We start from the raw sequence: 19,074 nt of genomic DNA, 5'->3' as shown, positions 1-19,074 counted from the left end.
GGCGTTTCCATCTTGGCAGCCCGAATATGGTGATTAGGTCGGACTCCAACTTACATTGGCACACACACTGTTCAGTTGGGATGCAGAAAAACCCTCGGAAATTCGAGGGTGTGGATACCAGGGTTGGGGTGAATTCCAAATTGGATTTAAAATTCTAAATTAAATTCTGGAATTCAAGCAAGAAGTGGAGAATTCACTTTGGAATTGTAAAAGAACATCATCACTGGAATGGAATTGGAATTTAGACTATCTTGAATTGGAATTTAGACTATCTTGAATTGGAATTTAGACTATCTTGAATTGGAATCGAATAAGAACCATCCTTCGGTTGGAATTGAGTTAGAATTTAGACGGTCTGAATTGTGATTAAAATGGTTTGATAAAAACATCCTTCGGTTGGAATTGAGTTAGAATTTAGACTGTCTGAATTGTGATTAAAATGGTTAGATAAAAACATCCTTGGAATGGAATTGGAATTTATAATGTTAAAACTTGAATTGTATTATAACTGTGGAAACATCTAGTTACTGGAGTTGATTTATTTATCATTTTGAAACTTGAATTTTATTATAACTGTGCAAACATCTAGTTACTGGAGTTGATTTATTTATCATTGAAATTGAATGCAAACTTTGTTTAAAAATCAATCAAATAATTCTAATAATTTATAATTCTATTCTATTACTGTATATAACGGGGAGTGGGGTGTAGTCTGTCATTATGGCGGCAGGCCTAGTGTTGGGCCAGTAACCGAAAGGTTGCAAGATCAAATCCCCGAGCTGACAAGGTACAAATCTGTTGTTCTGCCCCTGAACAAGGCAGTTAACCCACTGTTCCTAGGCCGTCATTGTAAATAAGAATTTGTTCTTTAACTGACTTGCCTAGTTAAGTAAGGTAAAACTGTGTAATTTAGGTCAACTATCCCTTTTGTATGGTGAAAAAAGTCAAAGTACACTGTGTTGTTTACTCAATTATTCTGTATTGTTTTTCAATTCTACAATATATACCATTTAGCTGACATTTTAGTCAAACGTGACTGACAGTTATTCATGCATTCATATTTGACAGAAGGGTTTTCATTCACTCTGGGTTGACCCGGCAGATGGGTGTGTTTTTAATGTCATCAATCATTCATCTACAAAAGGGTCAGCTCACTCAGTGTGGTAAATCACTCAGTGTGGTAGCTCAGTGTGGTAAATCACTCAGTGTGGTAAATCACTGTGTGGTAAATCACTCAGTGTGGTAGCTCAGTGTGGTAAATCACTCAGTGTGGTAAATCACTGTGTGGTAGCTCAGTGTGGTAAATCACTCAGTGTGGTAGCTCAGTGTGGTAAATCACTCAGTGTGGTAGCTCAGTGTGGTAAATCACTGTGTGGTAAATCACTCAGTGTGGTAGCTCAGTGTGGTAAATCACTCAGTGTGGTAAATCACTCAGTGTGGTAAATCACTCAGTGTGGTAAATCACTCAGTGTGGTAAATCACTCAGTGTGGTAGCTCAGTGTGGTAGCTCAGTGTGGTAGCTCACACAGTGTGGTAAATCACTCAGTGTGGTAAATCACTCAGTGTGGTAGCTCATTGTGGTAGCTCAGTGTGGTAGCTCAGTGTGGTAGCTCACACAGTGTGGTAGCTCAGTGTGGTAGCTCACACAGCGTGGTAGCTCACACAGTGTGGTAGCTCAGTGTGGTAGCTCACACAGCGTGGTAAATCACTCAGTGTGGTAGCTCAGTGTGGTAGCTCAGTGTGGTAGCTCACACAGTGTGGTAGCTCAGTGTGGTAGCTCAGTGTGGTAGCTGTAGTGACTGTCCACAGCTCTCTGTCTCCTCCTCATCATCATCAGCTGTTAGTCGACTGGCCTCTTCATCCTTGTCCAGTCGCAGACACATTACCACCCTGGAGACAGACAGACAGACACATTACCACCCTCGAGACAGACAGACAGACAGACAGACATATTACTACCCTGGAGACAGACAGACAGACAGACACATTACTACCCTGGAGACAGACAGATAGACACATTACCACCCTGGAGACAGACAGACAGACAGACAGACAGACAGACAGACAGACAGACAGACAGACAGACAGACAGACAGACAGACAGACAGACAGACAGACAGACAGACAGACAGACAGACACATTACCACCCTGGAGACAGACAGACAGACAGACAGACACATTACTACCCTGGAGACAGACAGATAGACACATTCCTATCCTGGAGACAGACAGACACATTACCACCCTGGAGAGAGAGAGCTCAATCACAATATACTACAACCCGGGAGAGAGAGAGCTCTATCACAATATACTACAACCCGGAGAGAGAGAGCTCTATCACAATATACTACAACCCGGGAGAGAGAGAGCTCTATCACAATATACTACAACCCTGGAGAGAGAGAGCTCTATCACAATATACTACAACCCGGAGAGAGAGAGCTCTATCACAATATACTACAACCCGGGAGAGAGAGAGCTCTATCACAATATACTACAACCCGGGAGAGAGAGAGCTCTATCACAATATACTACAACCCGGGAGAGAGAGAGCTCTATCACAATATACTACAACCGGGAGAGGACCTCAGCCACCCGAGCCACAGCCTGTTCACCCCGCTACCATCTAGAAGATAATCAAGGACCTTAGCCACCCGAGCCACAGCCTGTTCACCCTGCTACCATCTAGAAGATAATCAAGGACCTCAGCCACCTGAGCCACAGCCTGTTCACCCTGCTACCATCTAGAAGATAATCAAGGACCTCAGCCACCCGAGCCACAGCCTGTTCACCCTGCTACCATCTAGAAGATAATCAAGGACCTCAGCCACCCGAGCCACAGCCTGTTCACCCTGCTACCATCTAGAAAATAATCAAGGACCTCAGCCACCCGAGCCACAGCCTGTTCACCCCGCCACTATCTAGAAGGAGGAGACAGTATAGGTGCATCAAAGCTGGAAGAAGAGACTGAAAAACAGATTTTTAACTCCAGGCCATCAGACTGTTAAATAGTCACCACTAGCCAGCCTCCACTCAGTACCCTGCCCTGAACCTTAGTCACTGTTACTAGCCGGCTACCACCCGGTTCTCTACCCTGAACCTTAGAGGCTGCCGCCCTATGTACATAGACATGGAACACTGGTCCCTTTAATCATGGAACACTGGTCCCTTTAATCATGGAACACTGGTCCCTTTAATAATGGAACACTGGTCCCTTTAATAATGGAACACTAGTCACTTTAATAATGGAACACTGGTCCCTTTAATAATGGAACACTGGTCCCTTTAATCATGGAACACTGGTCCCTTTAATAATGGAACACTGGTCCCTTTAATAATGGAACACTGGTCCCTTTAATAATGGAACACTAGTCCCTTTAATAATGGAACACTGGTCACTTTAATAATGGAACACTGGTCCCTTTAATAATGGAACACTGGTCCCTTTAATAATGGAACACTGGTCCCTTAATAATGGGACACTGGTCCCTTTAATAATGGAACACTGGTCACTTTAATAATGGAACACTGGTCACTTTAATAATGGAACACTGGTCCCTTTAATAATGGAACACTGGTCCCTTTAATAATGGAACACTGGTCCCTTTAATAATGGGACACTGGTCCCTTTAATAATGGAACACTGGTCACTCTAATAATGGAACACTGGTCCCTTTAATAATGTTTACGTACTGTTTGATTAATTTCATATGTATCATCTGTATTGCAGTCCAGGTTAATCTTATTAAACTACTTTGTACACATATTTTCTATTCAGAAACTGTCCATAATATCTATACACACTATTACATAGTACATACGAAACCCATGACTGTCTAAGCCCTATGTCCAGTCTAAGCCCTGTCTAAACCCAGTCTAAACCCAGTCTAAGCCCAGTCTATGTCCAGTCTAAGCCCTGTCTAAGCCCAGTCTAAGCCCAGTCTAAGCCCAGTCTATGTCCAGTCTAAGCCCTGTCTAAGCCCAGTCTAAGCCCAGTCTAAACCCAGTCTAAGCCCAGTCTATGTCCAGTCTAAGCCCTGTCTAAACCCAGTCTAAACCCAGTCTAAGCCCAGTCTATGTCCAGTCTAAGCCCTGTCTAAACCCAGTCTAAACCCAGTCTAAGCCCAGTCTATGTCCAGTCTAAGCCCTGTCTAAGCCCAGTCTAAGCCCAGTCTAAGCCCAGTCTATGTCCAGTCTAAGCCCTGTCTAAGCCCAGTCTAAGCCCAGTCTAAGCCCAGTCTATGTCCAGTCTAAGCCCTGTCTAAGCCCAGTCTAAGCCCAGTCTAAGCCCAGTCTAAGCCCAGTCTAAACCCTGTCTAAGCCCAGTCTAAACCCAGTCTAAGCCCAGTCTAAACCCTGTCTAAGCCCAGTCTAAACCCTGTCTAAACCCTGTCTAAGCCCAGTCTAAGCCCAGTCTAAACTATTAGCCCTGTCTAAGCCCAGTCTAAGCCCAGTCTAAGCCCAGTCTAAGCCCAGTCTAAATTATTAGCCCTGTCTAAGCCCAGTCTAAGCCCAGTCTAAGCCCAGTCTAAGCCCAGTCTAAGCCCAGTCTAAACTATTAGCCCTGTCTAAGCCCAGTCTAAGCCCAGTCTAAGCCCAGTCTAAACCCTGTCTAAACCCTGTCTAAGCCCAGTCTAAACCCTGTCTAAACCCTGTCTAAGCCCAGTCTAAGCCCAGTCTAAACTATTAGCCCTGTCTAAGCCCAGTCTAAGCCCAGTCTAAGCCCAGTCTAAATTATTAGCCCTGTCTAAGCCCAGTCTAAGCCCAGTCTAAGCCCAGTCTAAGCCCAGTCTAAACTATTAGCCCTGTCTAAGCCCAGTCTAAGCTATTAGCCCTGTCTAAGCCCAGTCTAAGCCCAGTCTAAGCCCAGTCTAAACTATTAGCCCTGTCTAAGCCCAGTCTAAGCCCAGTCTAAGCCCAGTCTAAACTATTAGCCCCTCCAAATGCATTGAATAACAGATAAACTACATGTATTTAACACCGGTATTCTTGCCACTAAACAGTCTTCATATACCATAACTGGTTTTCGAGGGAAACCGTCAGATGAGTCTTCTGTGGTGGTGGTGGTGGTGGTGGTGGTGGGGGTCGTAGAGCAAAACGGAGAACGTCATCGTGTTCGTGAGAGTCTCATCTTTCCATAGAGGGATCATAATGATATGCCAAACCGTTAAGACGCTACAGCCGATTTGGTGAGAAGACCGATTTTAGGGACGGTCTGATAAACACTGCTCTAGCTCCGTTCACAGCAGAGGAGGAAGTGCGATATCGGCGGACGCAGTAGATATCTCTAGCATTAACTGACAGATTTGTATGAGGATCTTTTAATTATGCTAATTTTATTTCCGCGGGGGGCTTCGGACATCGACTCTAGGGGCTTCATTTATATGTTGGACTCTGACATCGCTCATTCTAATGTTTCTATATTTCTTAACTTCTTTCTTTACATGTTTTGGATTTGCGTGTATTGTTTTATATTGTTAGCTATTACTGCACTGTTGGAGCTAGCATTTAGTTAGCTATTACTGCACTGTTGGAGCTAGCATTTAGTTAGCTATTACTGCACTGTTGGAGCTAGCATTTAGTTAGCTATTACTGCACTGTTGGAGCTAGGAACATAAGCATTTAGTTAGATACTACTGCACTGTTGGAGCTAGGAACATAAGCATTTAGTTAGATACTACTGCACTGTTGGAGCTAGCATTTAGTTAGATACTACTGCACTGTTGGAGCTAGGAACATAAGCATTTAGTTAGATACTACTGCACTGTTGGAGCTAGCATTTAGTTAGATACTACTGCACTGTTGGAGCTAGCATTTAGTTAGCTATTACTGCACTGTTGGAGCTAGCATTTAGTTAGCTATTACTGCACTGTTGGAGCTAGCATTTAGTTAGCTATTACTGCACTGTTGGAGCTAGCATTTAGTTAGCTATTACTGCACTGTTGGAGCTAGCATTTAGTTAGCTATTACTGCACTGTTGGAGCTAGAAACATAAGCATTTAGTTAGATACTACTGCACTGTTGGAGCTAGGAACATAAGCATTTAGTTAGATACTACTGCACTGTTGGAGCTAGCATTTAGTTAGATACTACTGCACTGTTGGAGCTAGCATTTAGTTAGATACTACTGCACTGTTGGAGCTAGGAACATAAGCATTTAGTTAGATACTACTGCACTGTTGGAGCTAGGAACATAAGCATTTAGTTAGATACTACTGCACTGTTGGAGCTAGGAACACAAGCATTTAGTTAGATACTACTGTACTGTTGGAGCTAGGAACATAAGCATTTAGTTAGATACTACTGCACTGTTGGAGCTAGAAACACAAGCATTTAGTTAGATACTACTGCACTGTTGGAGCTAGAAACACAAGCATTTAGTTAGATACTACTGCACTGTTGGAGCTAGAAACACAAGCATTTAGTTAGATACTACTGCACTGTTGGAGCTAGGAACATAAGCATTTAGTTAGATACTACTGCACTGTTGGAGCTAGCATTTAGTTAGATACTACTGCACTGTTGGAGCTAGCATTTAGTTAGATACTACTGCACTGTTGGAGCTAGGAACATAAGCATTTAGTTAGATACTACTGCACTGTTGGAGCTAGCATTTGGTTAGATACTACTGCACTGTTGGAGCTAGCATTTGGTTAGATACTACTGCACTGTTGGAGCTAGCATTTGGTTAGATACTACTGCACTGTTGGAGCTAGCATTTGGTTAGATACTACTGCACTGTTGGAGCTAGCATTTGGTTAGATACTACTGCACTGTTGGAGCTAGCATTTAGTTAGATACTACTTCACTGTTGGAGCTAGCATTTGGTTAGATGCTACTGCACTGTTGGAGTTAGCATTTAGTTAGATATTACTGCACTGTTGGAGCTAGCATTTGGTTAGATATTACTGCACTGTTGGAGCTAGCATTTGGTTAGATACTACTGCATTGTTGGAGCTAGCATTTGGTAAGATACTACTGCACTGTTGGAGCTAGCATTTGGTTAGATATTACTGCACTGTTGGAGCTAGCATTTAGTTAGATACTACTGCATTGTTGGAGCTAGCATTTGGTAAGATACTACTGCACTGTTGGAGCTAGCATTTGGTTAGATGCTACTGCACTGTTGGAGCTAGCATTTAGTTAGATACTACTGCACTGTTGGAGCTAGCATTTGGTTAGATGCTACTGCACTGTTGGAGCTAGCATTTAGTTAGATACTACTGCACTGTTGGAGCTAGCATTTGGTTAGATATTACTGCACTGTTGGAGCTAGCATTTAGTTAGATACTACTGCACTGTTGGAGCTAGCATTTGGTTAGATATTACTGCACTGTTGGAGCTAGCATTTGGTAAGATACTACTGCACTGTTGGAGCTAGCATTTGGTTAGATATTACTGCACTGTTGGAGCTAGCATTTAGTTAGATACTACTGCACTGTTGGAGCTAGCATTTGGTTAGATACTGTTGGAGCTAGGAACATAAGCATTTCGCTACTCCTGTGATAACATCTGTTAAATATGTGTATGCAACCAATACAATTTGATTTGACTTTGATTTATTTTGATATCCCGGCTTTTATCCATATGATTTGGTAGTATTAACCCACCCAATCAGAATGGTTTTGGTGACTGACCCACCCAATCAGAATGGTTTTGGTGACTGACCCACCCAATCAGAATGGTTGTGTTGACTGACCCACCCAATCAGAATGGTTGTGTTGACTGACCCACCCAATCAGAATGTTTATGTTTTCTGACTTGGCCAATAAGAATGGTTATGTTGACTGACCCACCCACTCAGAATGGTTGTGTTTTCTAACTTGGCCAATCAGAATGGTTGTGTTGATTGAGTTAGCCAATCAGAATGGTTGTGTTGACAGACTCACCCAATCAGAACAGCCGGTATGAGTGCGATGGCTGAGGCCAGCAGGAAGCTGAATCCAGGGAACCAGGAGACAGTGGAGGCGTAGGTACTGCTGAACATGGTGATCCCAACACCTATACTCAGCATCTCCACGAATGCAACACAGGCAAACACTGCACCTGGCGAGAGGAGAGGACACACACACACACACAGATCTGGAGTTTACAAGCATGTCGCTATACCTCGCATTAACATCTGCTAACCATGTGACCAATACAATTTGATGTGATTTGATGATCGTTATTCTGAGTTGTTTTCTGTTACTGGGGCGGCAGGTAGACTAGTGGTTAGAGCGTTGGTAACCGAAAGGTAAGAATCTGTCATTCTGCACCTGAACAAGGCAATTAACCCACCGTTCCTAGGCTGTCATTGTAAATCTAAATTTGTTCTTAACTGACTTGCCTAGTTAAATCAAGGATAAATAAATGACATACTACTGCCAGTCTTTATCATTGACGTTTGCTGATTTGGAGGAGAACAAATGCTGCAGTTATCTCTCTTAGCTTCCTTAGAATCCATGCGCTAACTGGTACGTTGCTCTGGACAAGTTACTTAATTACTCAAATGTAAATGTACTGAACGTGGTTTAGCCTCGTCACTATCGTTACCTTGGGAAGCCTCATGGAAACACTGTAAGAAATGTAGATGGTGAGAGCTGTTTGTAATTTAGCCTAGCATAGCATAGTGTAACATAATGTTATGTAGCCTAGCTCAGCATAGCATAGTGTAACATAATGTTGTGTAGCCTAGCTCAGCCTAGCATAGTGTAACGAAGTGTAATATAGCCTAGCATAGCATAGTGTAACATAATGTTATGTAGCCTAGCTCAGCCTAGCATAGTGTAACGAAGTGTAATATAGCCTAGCATAGCATAGTGTAACATAATGTCATGTAGCCTAGCTTAGCATAGCATAGTGTAACATAATGTTGTGTAGCCTAGCTTAGCATAGCATAGTGTAACATAATGTTATGTAGCCTAGCTTAGCATAGTGTCTTACCCTGTTCAGAGCGGAGTACTATCTTGGACATCATGGACCTCAGAACAGGAGCAGGCATGATGGAGAGAAGGAGAGGCAGCCGCACTAAGGAACACGCACACAGGAGAGAACTAGTTTAGACACACAGGTGAAAAATACCACAGTCGGCCAACACAGCAGCAAGATTTGTGACCTGTTGCCACAACAAAAGGACAACCGGTGGAGCACAAACAACATGTAAATACAACCTATATTTATCTGTTTATTTATTACATACTTCAACTACTTGCACATTGTTACAACACAATATATAGACATGTTTCCCATGCCAATAAAGGGGAGAGACAGAGAGAGAGAGAGAGAGACAGAGAGAGACAGAGAGAGAGAGAGACAGAGAGAGAGACAGAGAGAGAGAGAGACAGAGAGAGAGAGAGACAGAGAGAGAGAGAGAGAGACAGAGAGAGAGAGAGACAGAGAGAGAGGGAGAGAGAGACAGAGAGAGAGAGACAGAGAGAGAGAGACAGAGAGAGAGAGACAGAGACAGAGAGACAGAGAGAGAGAGAGAGACAGAGAGAGACAGAGAGAGAGAGAGGACAGAGAGACAGAGAGAGAGAGACAGAGAGAGAGAGACAGAGAGAGAGAGACAGAGAGAGAGAGAGAGACAGAGAGAGAGAGACAGAGAGAGAGAGACAGAGAGAGAGAGACAGAGAGAGAGAGAGAGACAGAGAGAGAGAGAGAGAGACAGAGAGAGAGAGACAGAGAGAGAGAGAGACAGAGAGAGAGAGACAGAGAGAGAGAGACAGAGAGAGAGAGAGAGAGAGAGAGGGAGGAAGAGAGAGAGATGGGAAGAGAAGGAGAGACAGAGGGAGAGAGAGAGAGATTTTAATTTTGAATGTTCTTAATTGGAAAATATATTTAAGAAAAAAAAACATTTTCGCTAACCCCTAACCTAACCCCCCGTCCGTCCGTCCGTCTCACCTAGGAACATGAGCAACGTGCTCTTGGCGAAGGCTGCCATCAGTAGTCCTGCAGCGACAGACAGCAGTCCCAGTAGTACTATATACCCGTCCCGAAGACAGCGCGACAGCAGGGACACCCCTGCAAAGCTCCCCAGGTAGATGAGTGTAGACAAGGCTGAACCATAGCCAACCAACACCTCACTCCAACACAGAGGAGCATTCAGCTCATACAGGATGAAGATGGACATACCACCCAGCTTCGACACCTGTGGGGGAGAGAGAGGGTGGACACAGTTACTTATTTTCTGTTACTAGTTATTTGAACGCAATGTTTGAAAAAATACTACATCTATTGAACAATCAGTTTAGATAGCTGACAAGGAGATGGGGGGAGGGGGAGGAAGATGGGGAGGGGGAGGGAGAGAGGAGCAGGCCATGAGCAGATGAGCTCCTGAATCTTTCAGCATTTTTTTGTTGACAAAAAGATTGATTTTGATTTTACAAGGACATATAGGATACTAACCTCCACAACATAACCTTCACTACAAACCTGCAATCTGATTTTGGACAAAATTACCTGGAAGGATTCTAGAAGGATTCTTACTACCAATGATTCTTATTACCAAGGATTCTACTACCAATGATTCTACTACCAATGATTCTACTACCAAGGATTCTTACTACCAAGGATTCTACAACCAAGGATTATACTACCAATGATTCTACTACCAATGATTCTACTACCAATGATTCTACTACCAAGGATTCTACTACCAAGGATTCTACTACCAAGGATTCTACTACCAAGGATTCTTACTGCCAATGATTCTACTACTAAGGATTCTTACTGCTCAACCCCCACTAATACACCCGCCCAAGCCCCATCCTGCAACCTAAGAGGCATACACCAGATGCTCAGCATGCTCTGCTCAACCTAATGGTCTGAAACTAAACCACACAAATAACAACACTGGACACTATGGAACACAAAGATTTAACTGTCTCATCCTGGAATATACAAGGTCAGAGGTAATCAGCTTTTTGCCTAAAAGATCAAGAACCCAGACTTTACCAAAGAAATTGTCATCCTACAAGAAACAAGGTAGACGAGGAGATGGACCCACTGGTTACCCTCTAGGTTACAGAGAGCTGGTAGTCCCATCCACCACACTACCAGGTGTGAAACAGGGCAGAGACTCAGTGGTATGCTAATATTGGTATAGAGCAGACCTAACACACTCTATTAACCAGTTAAATGTAACTAAATGTAATTTAAAATGTAATCTACATCATCCCAAACATAATTATTTATCATTAAAGGGGCATAAACAACATATAGTAATGCTGCATACTCAAAGAAAGGTTAAAACCTCACCTTTCTGGTAATTTTTAAAAATAAATTGTTGAGGATTAGTTACTTTTGAGGACACAAGAACACATTACAAATATGATTAAAATATTAAAATATGAAATATGATACATTTCCTGTTCAACCAAAATGTATGAATAAGGAAAGACATATATATAATCAAATTATGAAACGACTAACTATAATATTTCACCTTCCTTATAACTGTAAAATATATATTTTTATGTTTAGTGTTTGAGAAAATGTGCATATTTTCTCTCCTGATCAGTAGGTGCAAACCTGGTCAATGAACTACAGGAAACGTATGATCTCTGTAATTTCAAACATAGGTTTCTGTACCAAATATTAAGTTCAGTTAAGTTTCTGATGTATCAAATACTTATGGCATGCAATAAAATGCTAATTAATTACTTAAAAATCATACATGTGATTTTCTGGATTTTTGTTTTAGACTCCATCTCTCGCAGTTGAAATGTACCTATGATAAAAATTACAGACCTCTACATGCTTTGTAAGTAGGAAAACCTACAAAATCGGCAGTGTATCAAATACTTGTTCTCCCCACTGTATATTTTTAGTATTTAATTATTTTTAATCCCAGCCCTCCGTCCCTGCAGGAGGCCTTTTGGTAGGCAGTCATTGTAAATAATAATTTGTTCTTAACGGACTTTCCTAGTTAAATAAATGTTCAATAAAATAAAAAACGTCTACTCCCCCCATAGCTCTGCTCTGGCTTGGCTTCCTGAACTCGCTAGGAACGCTTTTATGTCACGGTCGTTGGAGGAGACCAAGGCTCAGCATGGTAAATATACATTTTTCATTAATAAAAGAAGGAACACAAACTATCAATACGAACAGTGACGCTAATATGTGTAGTGCGGACAGGCAACTAAACATAGAACAAGAACCCACAAACACAAAAGGGTAAAATGGCTACCTAAATATGATCCCCAATCAGAGACAACGATAAACAGCTGCCTCTGATTGGGAACCATATCAGGCCACCATAGACATACATATTACCTAGATCTACAAACCCCTTGACATACAAAACCCCTAGACAATAAAAAACTAACATACCCACCCTCGTCACACCCTGACCAAACCAAAATAATAACGAAAACAGAGATAACTAAGGTCAGGACGTGACATTTTATCTCATATTTATCTTGTTCATTTATGACAAACTGAAAGGGTTTTTGTAAAAAAAAACATCCATGAATTATTTTAGATTAATGGCTGTAAATAGTCGGAAGAGCGAATTAAATCTCAGCTTCAAGTGGTTTCAGGTTTCAATTCCTATGTCACACAGGCTAAACAATACTACTGTGTCCTTGTGAACGAGGGCTATCGCTCAATCATTTTGATCTACGGTGTCCACAGATTTATAACCAAAATGTCGGTACCAGAACCACGCAGGTTTCTGAACAGGGGACCTTGCAACTAACAAAAACACATCTTGTTTTCATTTCTGGACCCTTTGGAGTGAAACATTGTTTACTATTACAAATCCTATGTTCCCTTAACCTTTAACCCCTAATCTTTAACCCCTAACCTTTAACCTCTAGCCTTTAACCCCTAACCCTTAACCCCTAGCCTTTAACCCCTAACCCTTAACCCCTAACCTTTAACCCCTAACCTTTAACCTCTAACCTTTAACCCCTAACCCTTAACCCCTAGCCTTTAACCCCTAACCCTTAACCCCTAACCATTAACCCCTAACCCGTAACCCCTAACCTTTGACCTCTAACCTTTAACCTCTAACCCTTAACCCCTAACCCTTAACCCCTAGCCTTTAACCCCTAACCCTTAACCTAACCCCAAAACCCTTCACCTAACCTTTAAACTTAAAATATAATTTGAACAAATTCAGGACCTGAAAAAAGTTCCTGTTTTCCTACCTTGTCAGGACATTAAGGTGAAATGTTAAAACACACACACACACACACACACACACACACACACACACACACACACACACACACACACACACACACACACACACACACACACACACACACACACACACACACACACACTAACCGTATAGAAAGCAAAGGCCGCCAGTATCAGTCCCAGGACAGTTTTCCTCCTCCTTGGTGACGCGATGAATAACAGATACACACCCTGAAACCGACCAATCAGGGCTTCTCGTTGGAGAAAGCGTGCTGAGCCCGCCCCAAAAGGTGACGGTGATGATGATGGTGATGAAGATGAGTCTGTGTGCGAGGGTCTCTCCACAGTCTCCTGCAGTACCCAGGCTGTGTATACCAGGTTGATCAGGTGTAGTACGGCTGCTGTGATGAACGGCCAGGTGAACCCTGCCGTCTGAATATAGAACCCAGTACACAGAGAGGCTAGCCCTGACAACACACCTAGCAACATCTCCAAGGCTGCCATACGCACTGTACGACCCCCACCCTTACCCCAGTCTCTCTCTCTACTCCCTCCGTCTCTGTCTCCCTGTCCATCGCTCTCTCTGTCTCTGTCTCTGCCTCCGTCTCTCCCTCTGTCTCCCTGTCCATCGCTCTCTCCGTCTGTCTCTGTCTCTGCCTCCGTCTCTCCCTCTGTCTCCCTGTCCATCGCTCTCTCCGTCTCTCCCTCTGTCTCTGCCTCCATCTCTCCCTCTGTCTCCCTGTCCATCGCTCTCTCTGTCTCTCCCTCTGTCTTTGCCTCCATCTTTCCCTCTGTCTCTCTCTCCATCTCTCCTTTGTTCTCCCTCTCCACTCCCCCCACTCATACCCCGATCTCTACAGTCATCTCCTCCCCCACCCCTACCTCCCTCACATTGGTAACTCCCCCATCTCTAGCCCCAATCCCAACAATATTCATATTCCCACCCCCTTCCTCACACAAATACTTAACCCCACCCCCTCCACCCCCTCCTCCTCACATAGGTCAGCTATATAGGCAAAACTTCCCCCCAGTAGAGCAGTGGGCCCCCCCATTACCCCAGCCAGGAAAGAGGCCCCTAGCAGGTAACCCAGGCTAAGGGAGAGGTGAGACACGGTTGCATAGCACAGAGCAAATAACAGCTCGCCCACCAGGGGGGGCACTAGAGCTACCTAGAGATGGAGGGATGAGGGATGGAGGGGGACAAAAGGAGAGAGAAGGGATAAAGAGAGACAGAAGAAGAGATAGGGGAGAGAGAAACAGAAGAAGATGGGGGAGAGAGAGAAACAGAAGAAGAGATAGGGGAGAGAGAGACAGAAGAAGAGATAGGGGAGAGAGAGAAACAGAAGAAGAGATAGGGGAGAGAGACAGAAGAAGAGATAGGGGAGAGAGAGACAGAAGAAGAGATAGGGGGAGAGAAACAGAAGAAGAGATAGGGGAGAGAAACAGAAGAAGAGATAGGGGAGAGAGAAACAGAAGAAGAGATAGGGGAGAGAGAAACAGAAGAAGAGATAGGGGAGAGAGAGACAGAAGAAGAGATAGGGGGGAGAGAGACAGAAGAAGAGATAGGGGGAGAGAGACAGAAGAAGAGATAGGGGGAGAGAGACAGAAGAAGAGATAGGGGAGAGAGAGACAGAAGAAGAGATAGGGGGAGAGAGACAGAAGAAGAGATAGGGGGAGAGAGAAACAGAAGAAGAGAGAGGGGGAGAGAGACATTGATAACATACCAATTAGGAACCTCACACACACAGACCAATTAATATTTGAATCAGTTGTAGAACCCATTTCCCTTTATGGTTGTGAGGTCTGGGGTCGGCTCACCAACCAAGAACTCACAAAATGGGCCAAACATCAAATTGAGACTCTGCATGCAGATTCTGCAAAAATATCCCCAGTGTACAACGTAATACACCAAATAATGCATGCAGAGCAGAATTAGGCCAATACCCACTAATTATCAAAATCCAGAAAAGAACCATTAAATTCTATAACCACCTAAAAGGAAGCGATTCCCAAACCTTCCATAACAAAGCCATCACCTACAGAGAGATGAACCTGGAGAAGAGTCCCCTAAGCAAGCTGGTCCTGGGGCTCTGTTCACAAACACACCCCACAGAGCCCCAGGACAGCAGCACAATTAGACCCAACCAAATCATGAGAAAACAAAAAGATAATTACTTGACACATTGGAAAGAATTAAAACAAATGAACAGAGTGAACTAGAATGCTATTTGGCCCTAAACAGATGGTACACAGTGGCAGAATACCTGACCACTGTGACTGACCCAAACTTAAGGAATGCTTTGACTATGTACAGACTCAGTGAGCATAGCCTTGCTATTGAGAAAGGCCGCCGTAGGCAGACCTGGTTTTCAAGAGAAGACAGGCTATGTGCTCACTGCCCACAAAATGAGGTGGAAACTGAGCCGCACTTCCTGACCTCCTGACCAAAATATGACCATATTAGAGAGACATATTTCCCTCAGATTACACAGATCCACAAAGAATTCGAAAACAAATCCAATTTTGAGAAACTCCCATATCTACTGGGTGAAATTCCACAGTGTGCCATCACAGCAGCAAGATTTCTGACCTGTTGCCACAAGAAAAGGGCAACCAGTGAAGAACAAACACCATTGTAAATACATCCAATATTTGTGTTAATTTATTTTCCCTTTTGCACTTTAACTATTTGCACATAATATGACATATGAAATGCAAGGGTAATGTTTACTGTAAAAAAACACATTTCACTTGCTTTGGCAATGTAAACATGTTTCCCAACAAAACCCTGAATTGAATTGAAAGGAAAAGAGTGTTAAACAAATGTTATATTATTATTATTTAATAAATATTCTTCGGGATCGGTGTCCCTTCCACGGGATGGTTGAGCTAACGTAGGCTAATGCGATTAGCATGAGATTGTAAGTAACAAGAACATTTCCCAGGACAGAGACATATCTGATATTGGCAGAAAGCTTTAAATTCTAGTTAATCTTACTGCACTGTACAATTTACAGTAGCTATTACAGTGAATCGAATACCGTGCTAATGATTGAGGAGAGTGCACAATTTTGAACACGAAAAGTTATTAATAAACAAATTAGGCACATTTGGGCAGTCGTGATACAAAATTTTGAACAGAAATGCAATTGTTCATTGGATCAGTTTAAACTTTGCACACACATTGATGCCATCTAGTGGCCAAAATCTAAATTGCAGCTGGGCTGGAATAATACATTATGTCTCTTGCATTTCAAAATAACGTTTTTTCTTCTTCTTTGTATTATCTTCTACCAGATCTAATCTGTTAAATTCTCCGACATTCATTTCACAAACTTCAAAGTGTTTCCTTTCAAATGCTACCAAGAATATGCATTTCCTTTGCTTCAGGGCTTAAGTTACAGGAAGTTAGATTTGGGTATGTCATTTTAGGAGAAATTTGAAAAAAAGGGGTGGATCCTTAACAGCTATGGCATAAAAGTATATTGTCTTCTTCAGCAAATAAACACCCTATTCCCTATATAGTACACTACTTTAGTCCAGAACCCTATGGCACCCTATTCCCTATATAGATCACTACTTTAGACCAGAGCCCTATAGAACCCTACTCCCCGTCACTACTTTAGACCAGAGTATGGCACCTATTCCCTATTACGTCACCAGACCAAGCCCTATGGCACCCTATTCCCTATATACGTCACTACTTTAGACCAGAGCCCTATGGCAACCTATTCCCTATATACGTCACTACTTTAGACCAGGGCCCTATGGCACCCTATTCCCTATATAGTGTACTACTTTAGACCAGAGCCCTATGGCACACTATTCTCTACATAGTGCCCAAGTTTAGACCAGAGCCTATAGGAGAGTAGGATGCCATTTGGCATGTAGCCACAGTAAATGTCATACTTGTATTACCTTCCTGCCGCGGTGGTCGCTGTAGGAGACCAGGAGTAGGGAGGAGAGGAGACTAGGGAAGAGGAAACACAGCTCACTGTAGAAGAGAAACAGAGATGTCTCCTTCTGGATCTCCTGTAGGGGGGAAGGAGAGGGGAGGGGGGGAGGAGAGAGAGAGAGAGAGAGAGAGAGAGAGAGAGAGAGGAGAGAGAGGAGAGGGGGGAGAGAGGAGAGGGAGGGGGAGGAGAGAGGGAGGAGAGAGGAGGGAGAGAGGAGGGAGAGAGGGAGAGGGAGGGAGAGGGAGGAGGGAGAGGAGGGAGGAGAGAGGGAGGAGAGAGGGAGAGAGAGAGGAGAGAGAGAGAGAGAGAGAGAGAGAGAGAGAGAGAGAGAGGGAGAGAGAGAGAGAGAGAGAGAGAGAGGAGGAGAGAGAGGGAGAGAGAGAGAGAGAGAGAGAGAGGGGAGAGAGGAGGAGAGGGAGAGAAAGGAACAATTTGAAACAGATTTTTCCTGGTCTTTCAGTTATAGTTCTATTTATTCACACAAAAGGAGACAAATAAAAGACGACTTAATTTAATTATTATAACTGTTTGAATTGAATGTAAGGAATTGTGGTGTTTGAAGATGGAGTGTTGATTCTGTAATTTGTAGTTTATTGTATTTTATATTGATCATTTGGAATTTGCTGCATTGTTGTCCACGTTGCACTGCTCAATGGGTTGATCAAAGTAACAAATAAAACAAATACATTTAGCAGATAAAACAAGTTAAAAAGGTAGCTTAGCCCCCTCCCTCTCCCACCTGGTGAATGGAGCTGACATTGGTGCTGCTGTCAGAGCAGTGGGTGTAGTTCATCTGTGTAGGGTAGGGGGCACCGGTGAGCTGCTGCCACAGCCTCCTGTAGACATACTGCTGGATCAGGGGTACAGCATGAACATGGAGAAGGCATAGACACCAACCACTGGCTCTATCAGGAACACACGGACCATCATTAACCTAGTGAAGGAGAGAGAGAGAGAGAGAGAGAGAGAGAGAGAGAGAGAGAGAGAGAGAGAGAGAGAGAGAGAGAGAGTATTAGCATCCCTTTGTGAACCTGTCCTCTCTTCATTGTATGAATGGGGGTAGCCTTTACTGGCGTCCACAGAGGGGGGTAGCCTTTACTGGCGTCCACAGAGGGGGTAGCCTTTACTGGCGTCCACAGAGGGGGGGCAGCCTTTACTGGCGTCCACAGAGGGGGGCAGCCTTTACTGGCGTCCACAGAGGGGGGCAGCCTTTACTGGCGTCCACAGAGGGGGGGCAGCCTTTACTGGCGTCCACAGAGGGGGAGCCTTTACTGGCGTCCACAGAGCCTGGGAAGCAGCTGTTGTGGCTCAAGGGCAGAACATTTTTCCTCCTTGTGTAGCTGCCTGGCTATTGGTCCATCATTATAAATGTCCTCCTTGTGTAGCTGCCTGGCTATTGGTCCATCACTATAAATGTCCTCCTTGTGTAGCTGCCTGGCTATTGGTCCATCACTATAAATGTCCTCCTTGTGTAGCTGCTATTGGCCCATCATTATAAATGTCCTCCTTGTGTAGCTGCTATTGGCCCATCACTATAAATGTCCTCCTTGTGTAGCTGCCTGGCTATTGGTCCATCATTATAAATGTCCTCCTTGTGTAGCTGCTATTGGTCCATCATTATAAATGGCCTCCTTGTGTAGCTGCCTGGCTATTGGTCCATCATTATAAATGTCCTCCTTGTGTAGCTGCTATTGGTCCATCATTATAAATGGCCTCCTTGTGTAGCTGCCTGGCTATTGGTCCATCATTATAAATGTCCTCCTTGTGTAGCTGCTATTGGTCCATCACTATAAATGTCCTCCTTGTGTAGCTGCCTGGCTATTGGTCCATCATTATAAATGTCCTCCTTGTGTAGCTGCCTGGCTATTGGTCCATAATTATAACTGTCCTCCTTGTGTAGCTGCTATTGGCCCATCACTATAAATGTCCTCCTTGTGTAGCTGCTATTGGCCCATCATTATAACTGTCCTCCTTGTGTAGCTGCTATTG

At 43.5% G+C, this 19,074-nt stretch overlaps 1 protein-coding gene across 1 annotated transcript; it reads right to left on the bottom strand.

Annotated features, from left to right (window-relative positions):
- Positions 1-962: 962 nt before the first annotated feature.
- LOC121841682 (solute carrier family 46 member 3-like) lies at positions 963-17,941 on the bottom strand. The gene is made up of 6 exons (XM_042311598.1): positions 17,825-17,941; positions 17,048-17,161; positions 9,884-10,130; positions 8,927-9,010; positions 7,891-8,047; positions 963-1,890 (listed from the first exon to the last, which is right to left on the bottom strand). The coding sequence occupies exons 1-6, from the start codon at positions 17,876-17,878 to the stop codon at positions 1,779-1,781; spliced, it is 768 nt and encodes a 255-aa protein (XP_042167532.1). The 5' UTR covers positions 17,879-17,941; the 3' UTR covers positions 963-1,778.
- Positions 17,942-19,074: the final 1,133 nt, after the last annotated feature.

The sequence above is a fragment of the Oncorhynchus tshawytscha genome, linkage group LG33 (genome assembly GCF_018296145.1).
Source record: "Oncorhynchus tshawytscha isolate Ot180627B linkage group LG33, Otsh_v2.0, whole genome shotgun sequence".
Classification (NCBI taxonomy): domain Eukaryota; kingdom Metazoa; phylum Chordata; class Actinopteri; order Salmoniformes; family Salmonidae; genus Oncorhynchus; species Oncorhynchus tshawytscha.
Note: the sequence above shows the minus strand (reverse complement) of the source record. Positions and strands in the feature narration are given on the sequence as shown.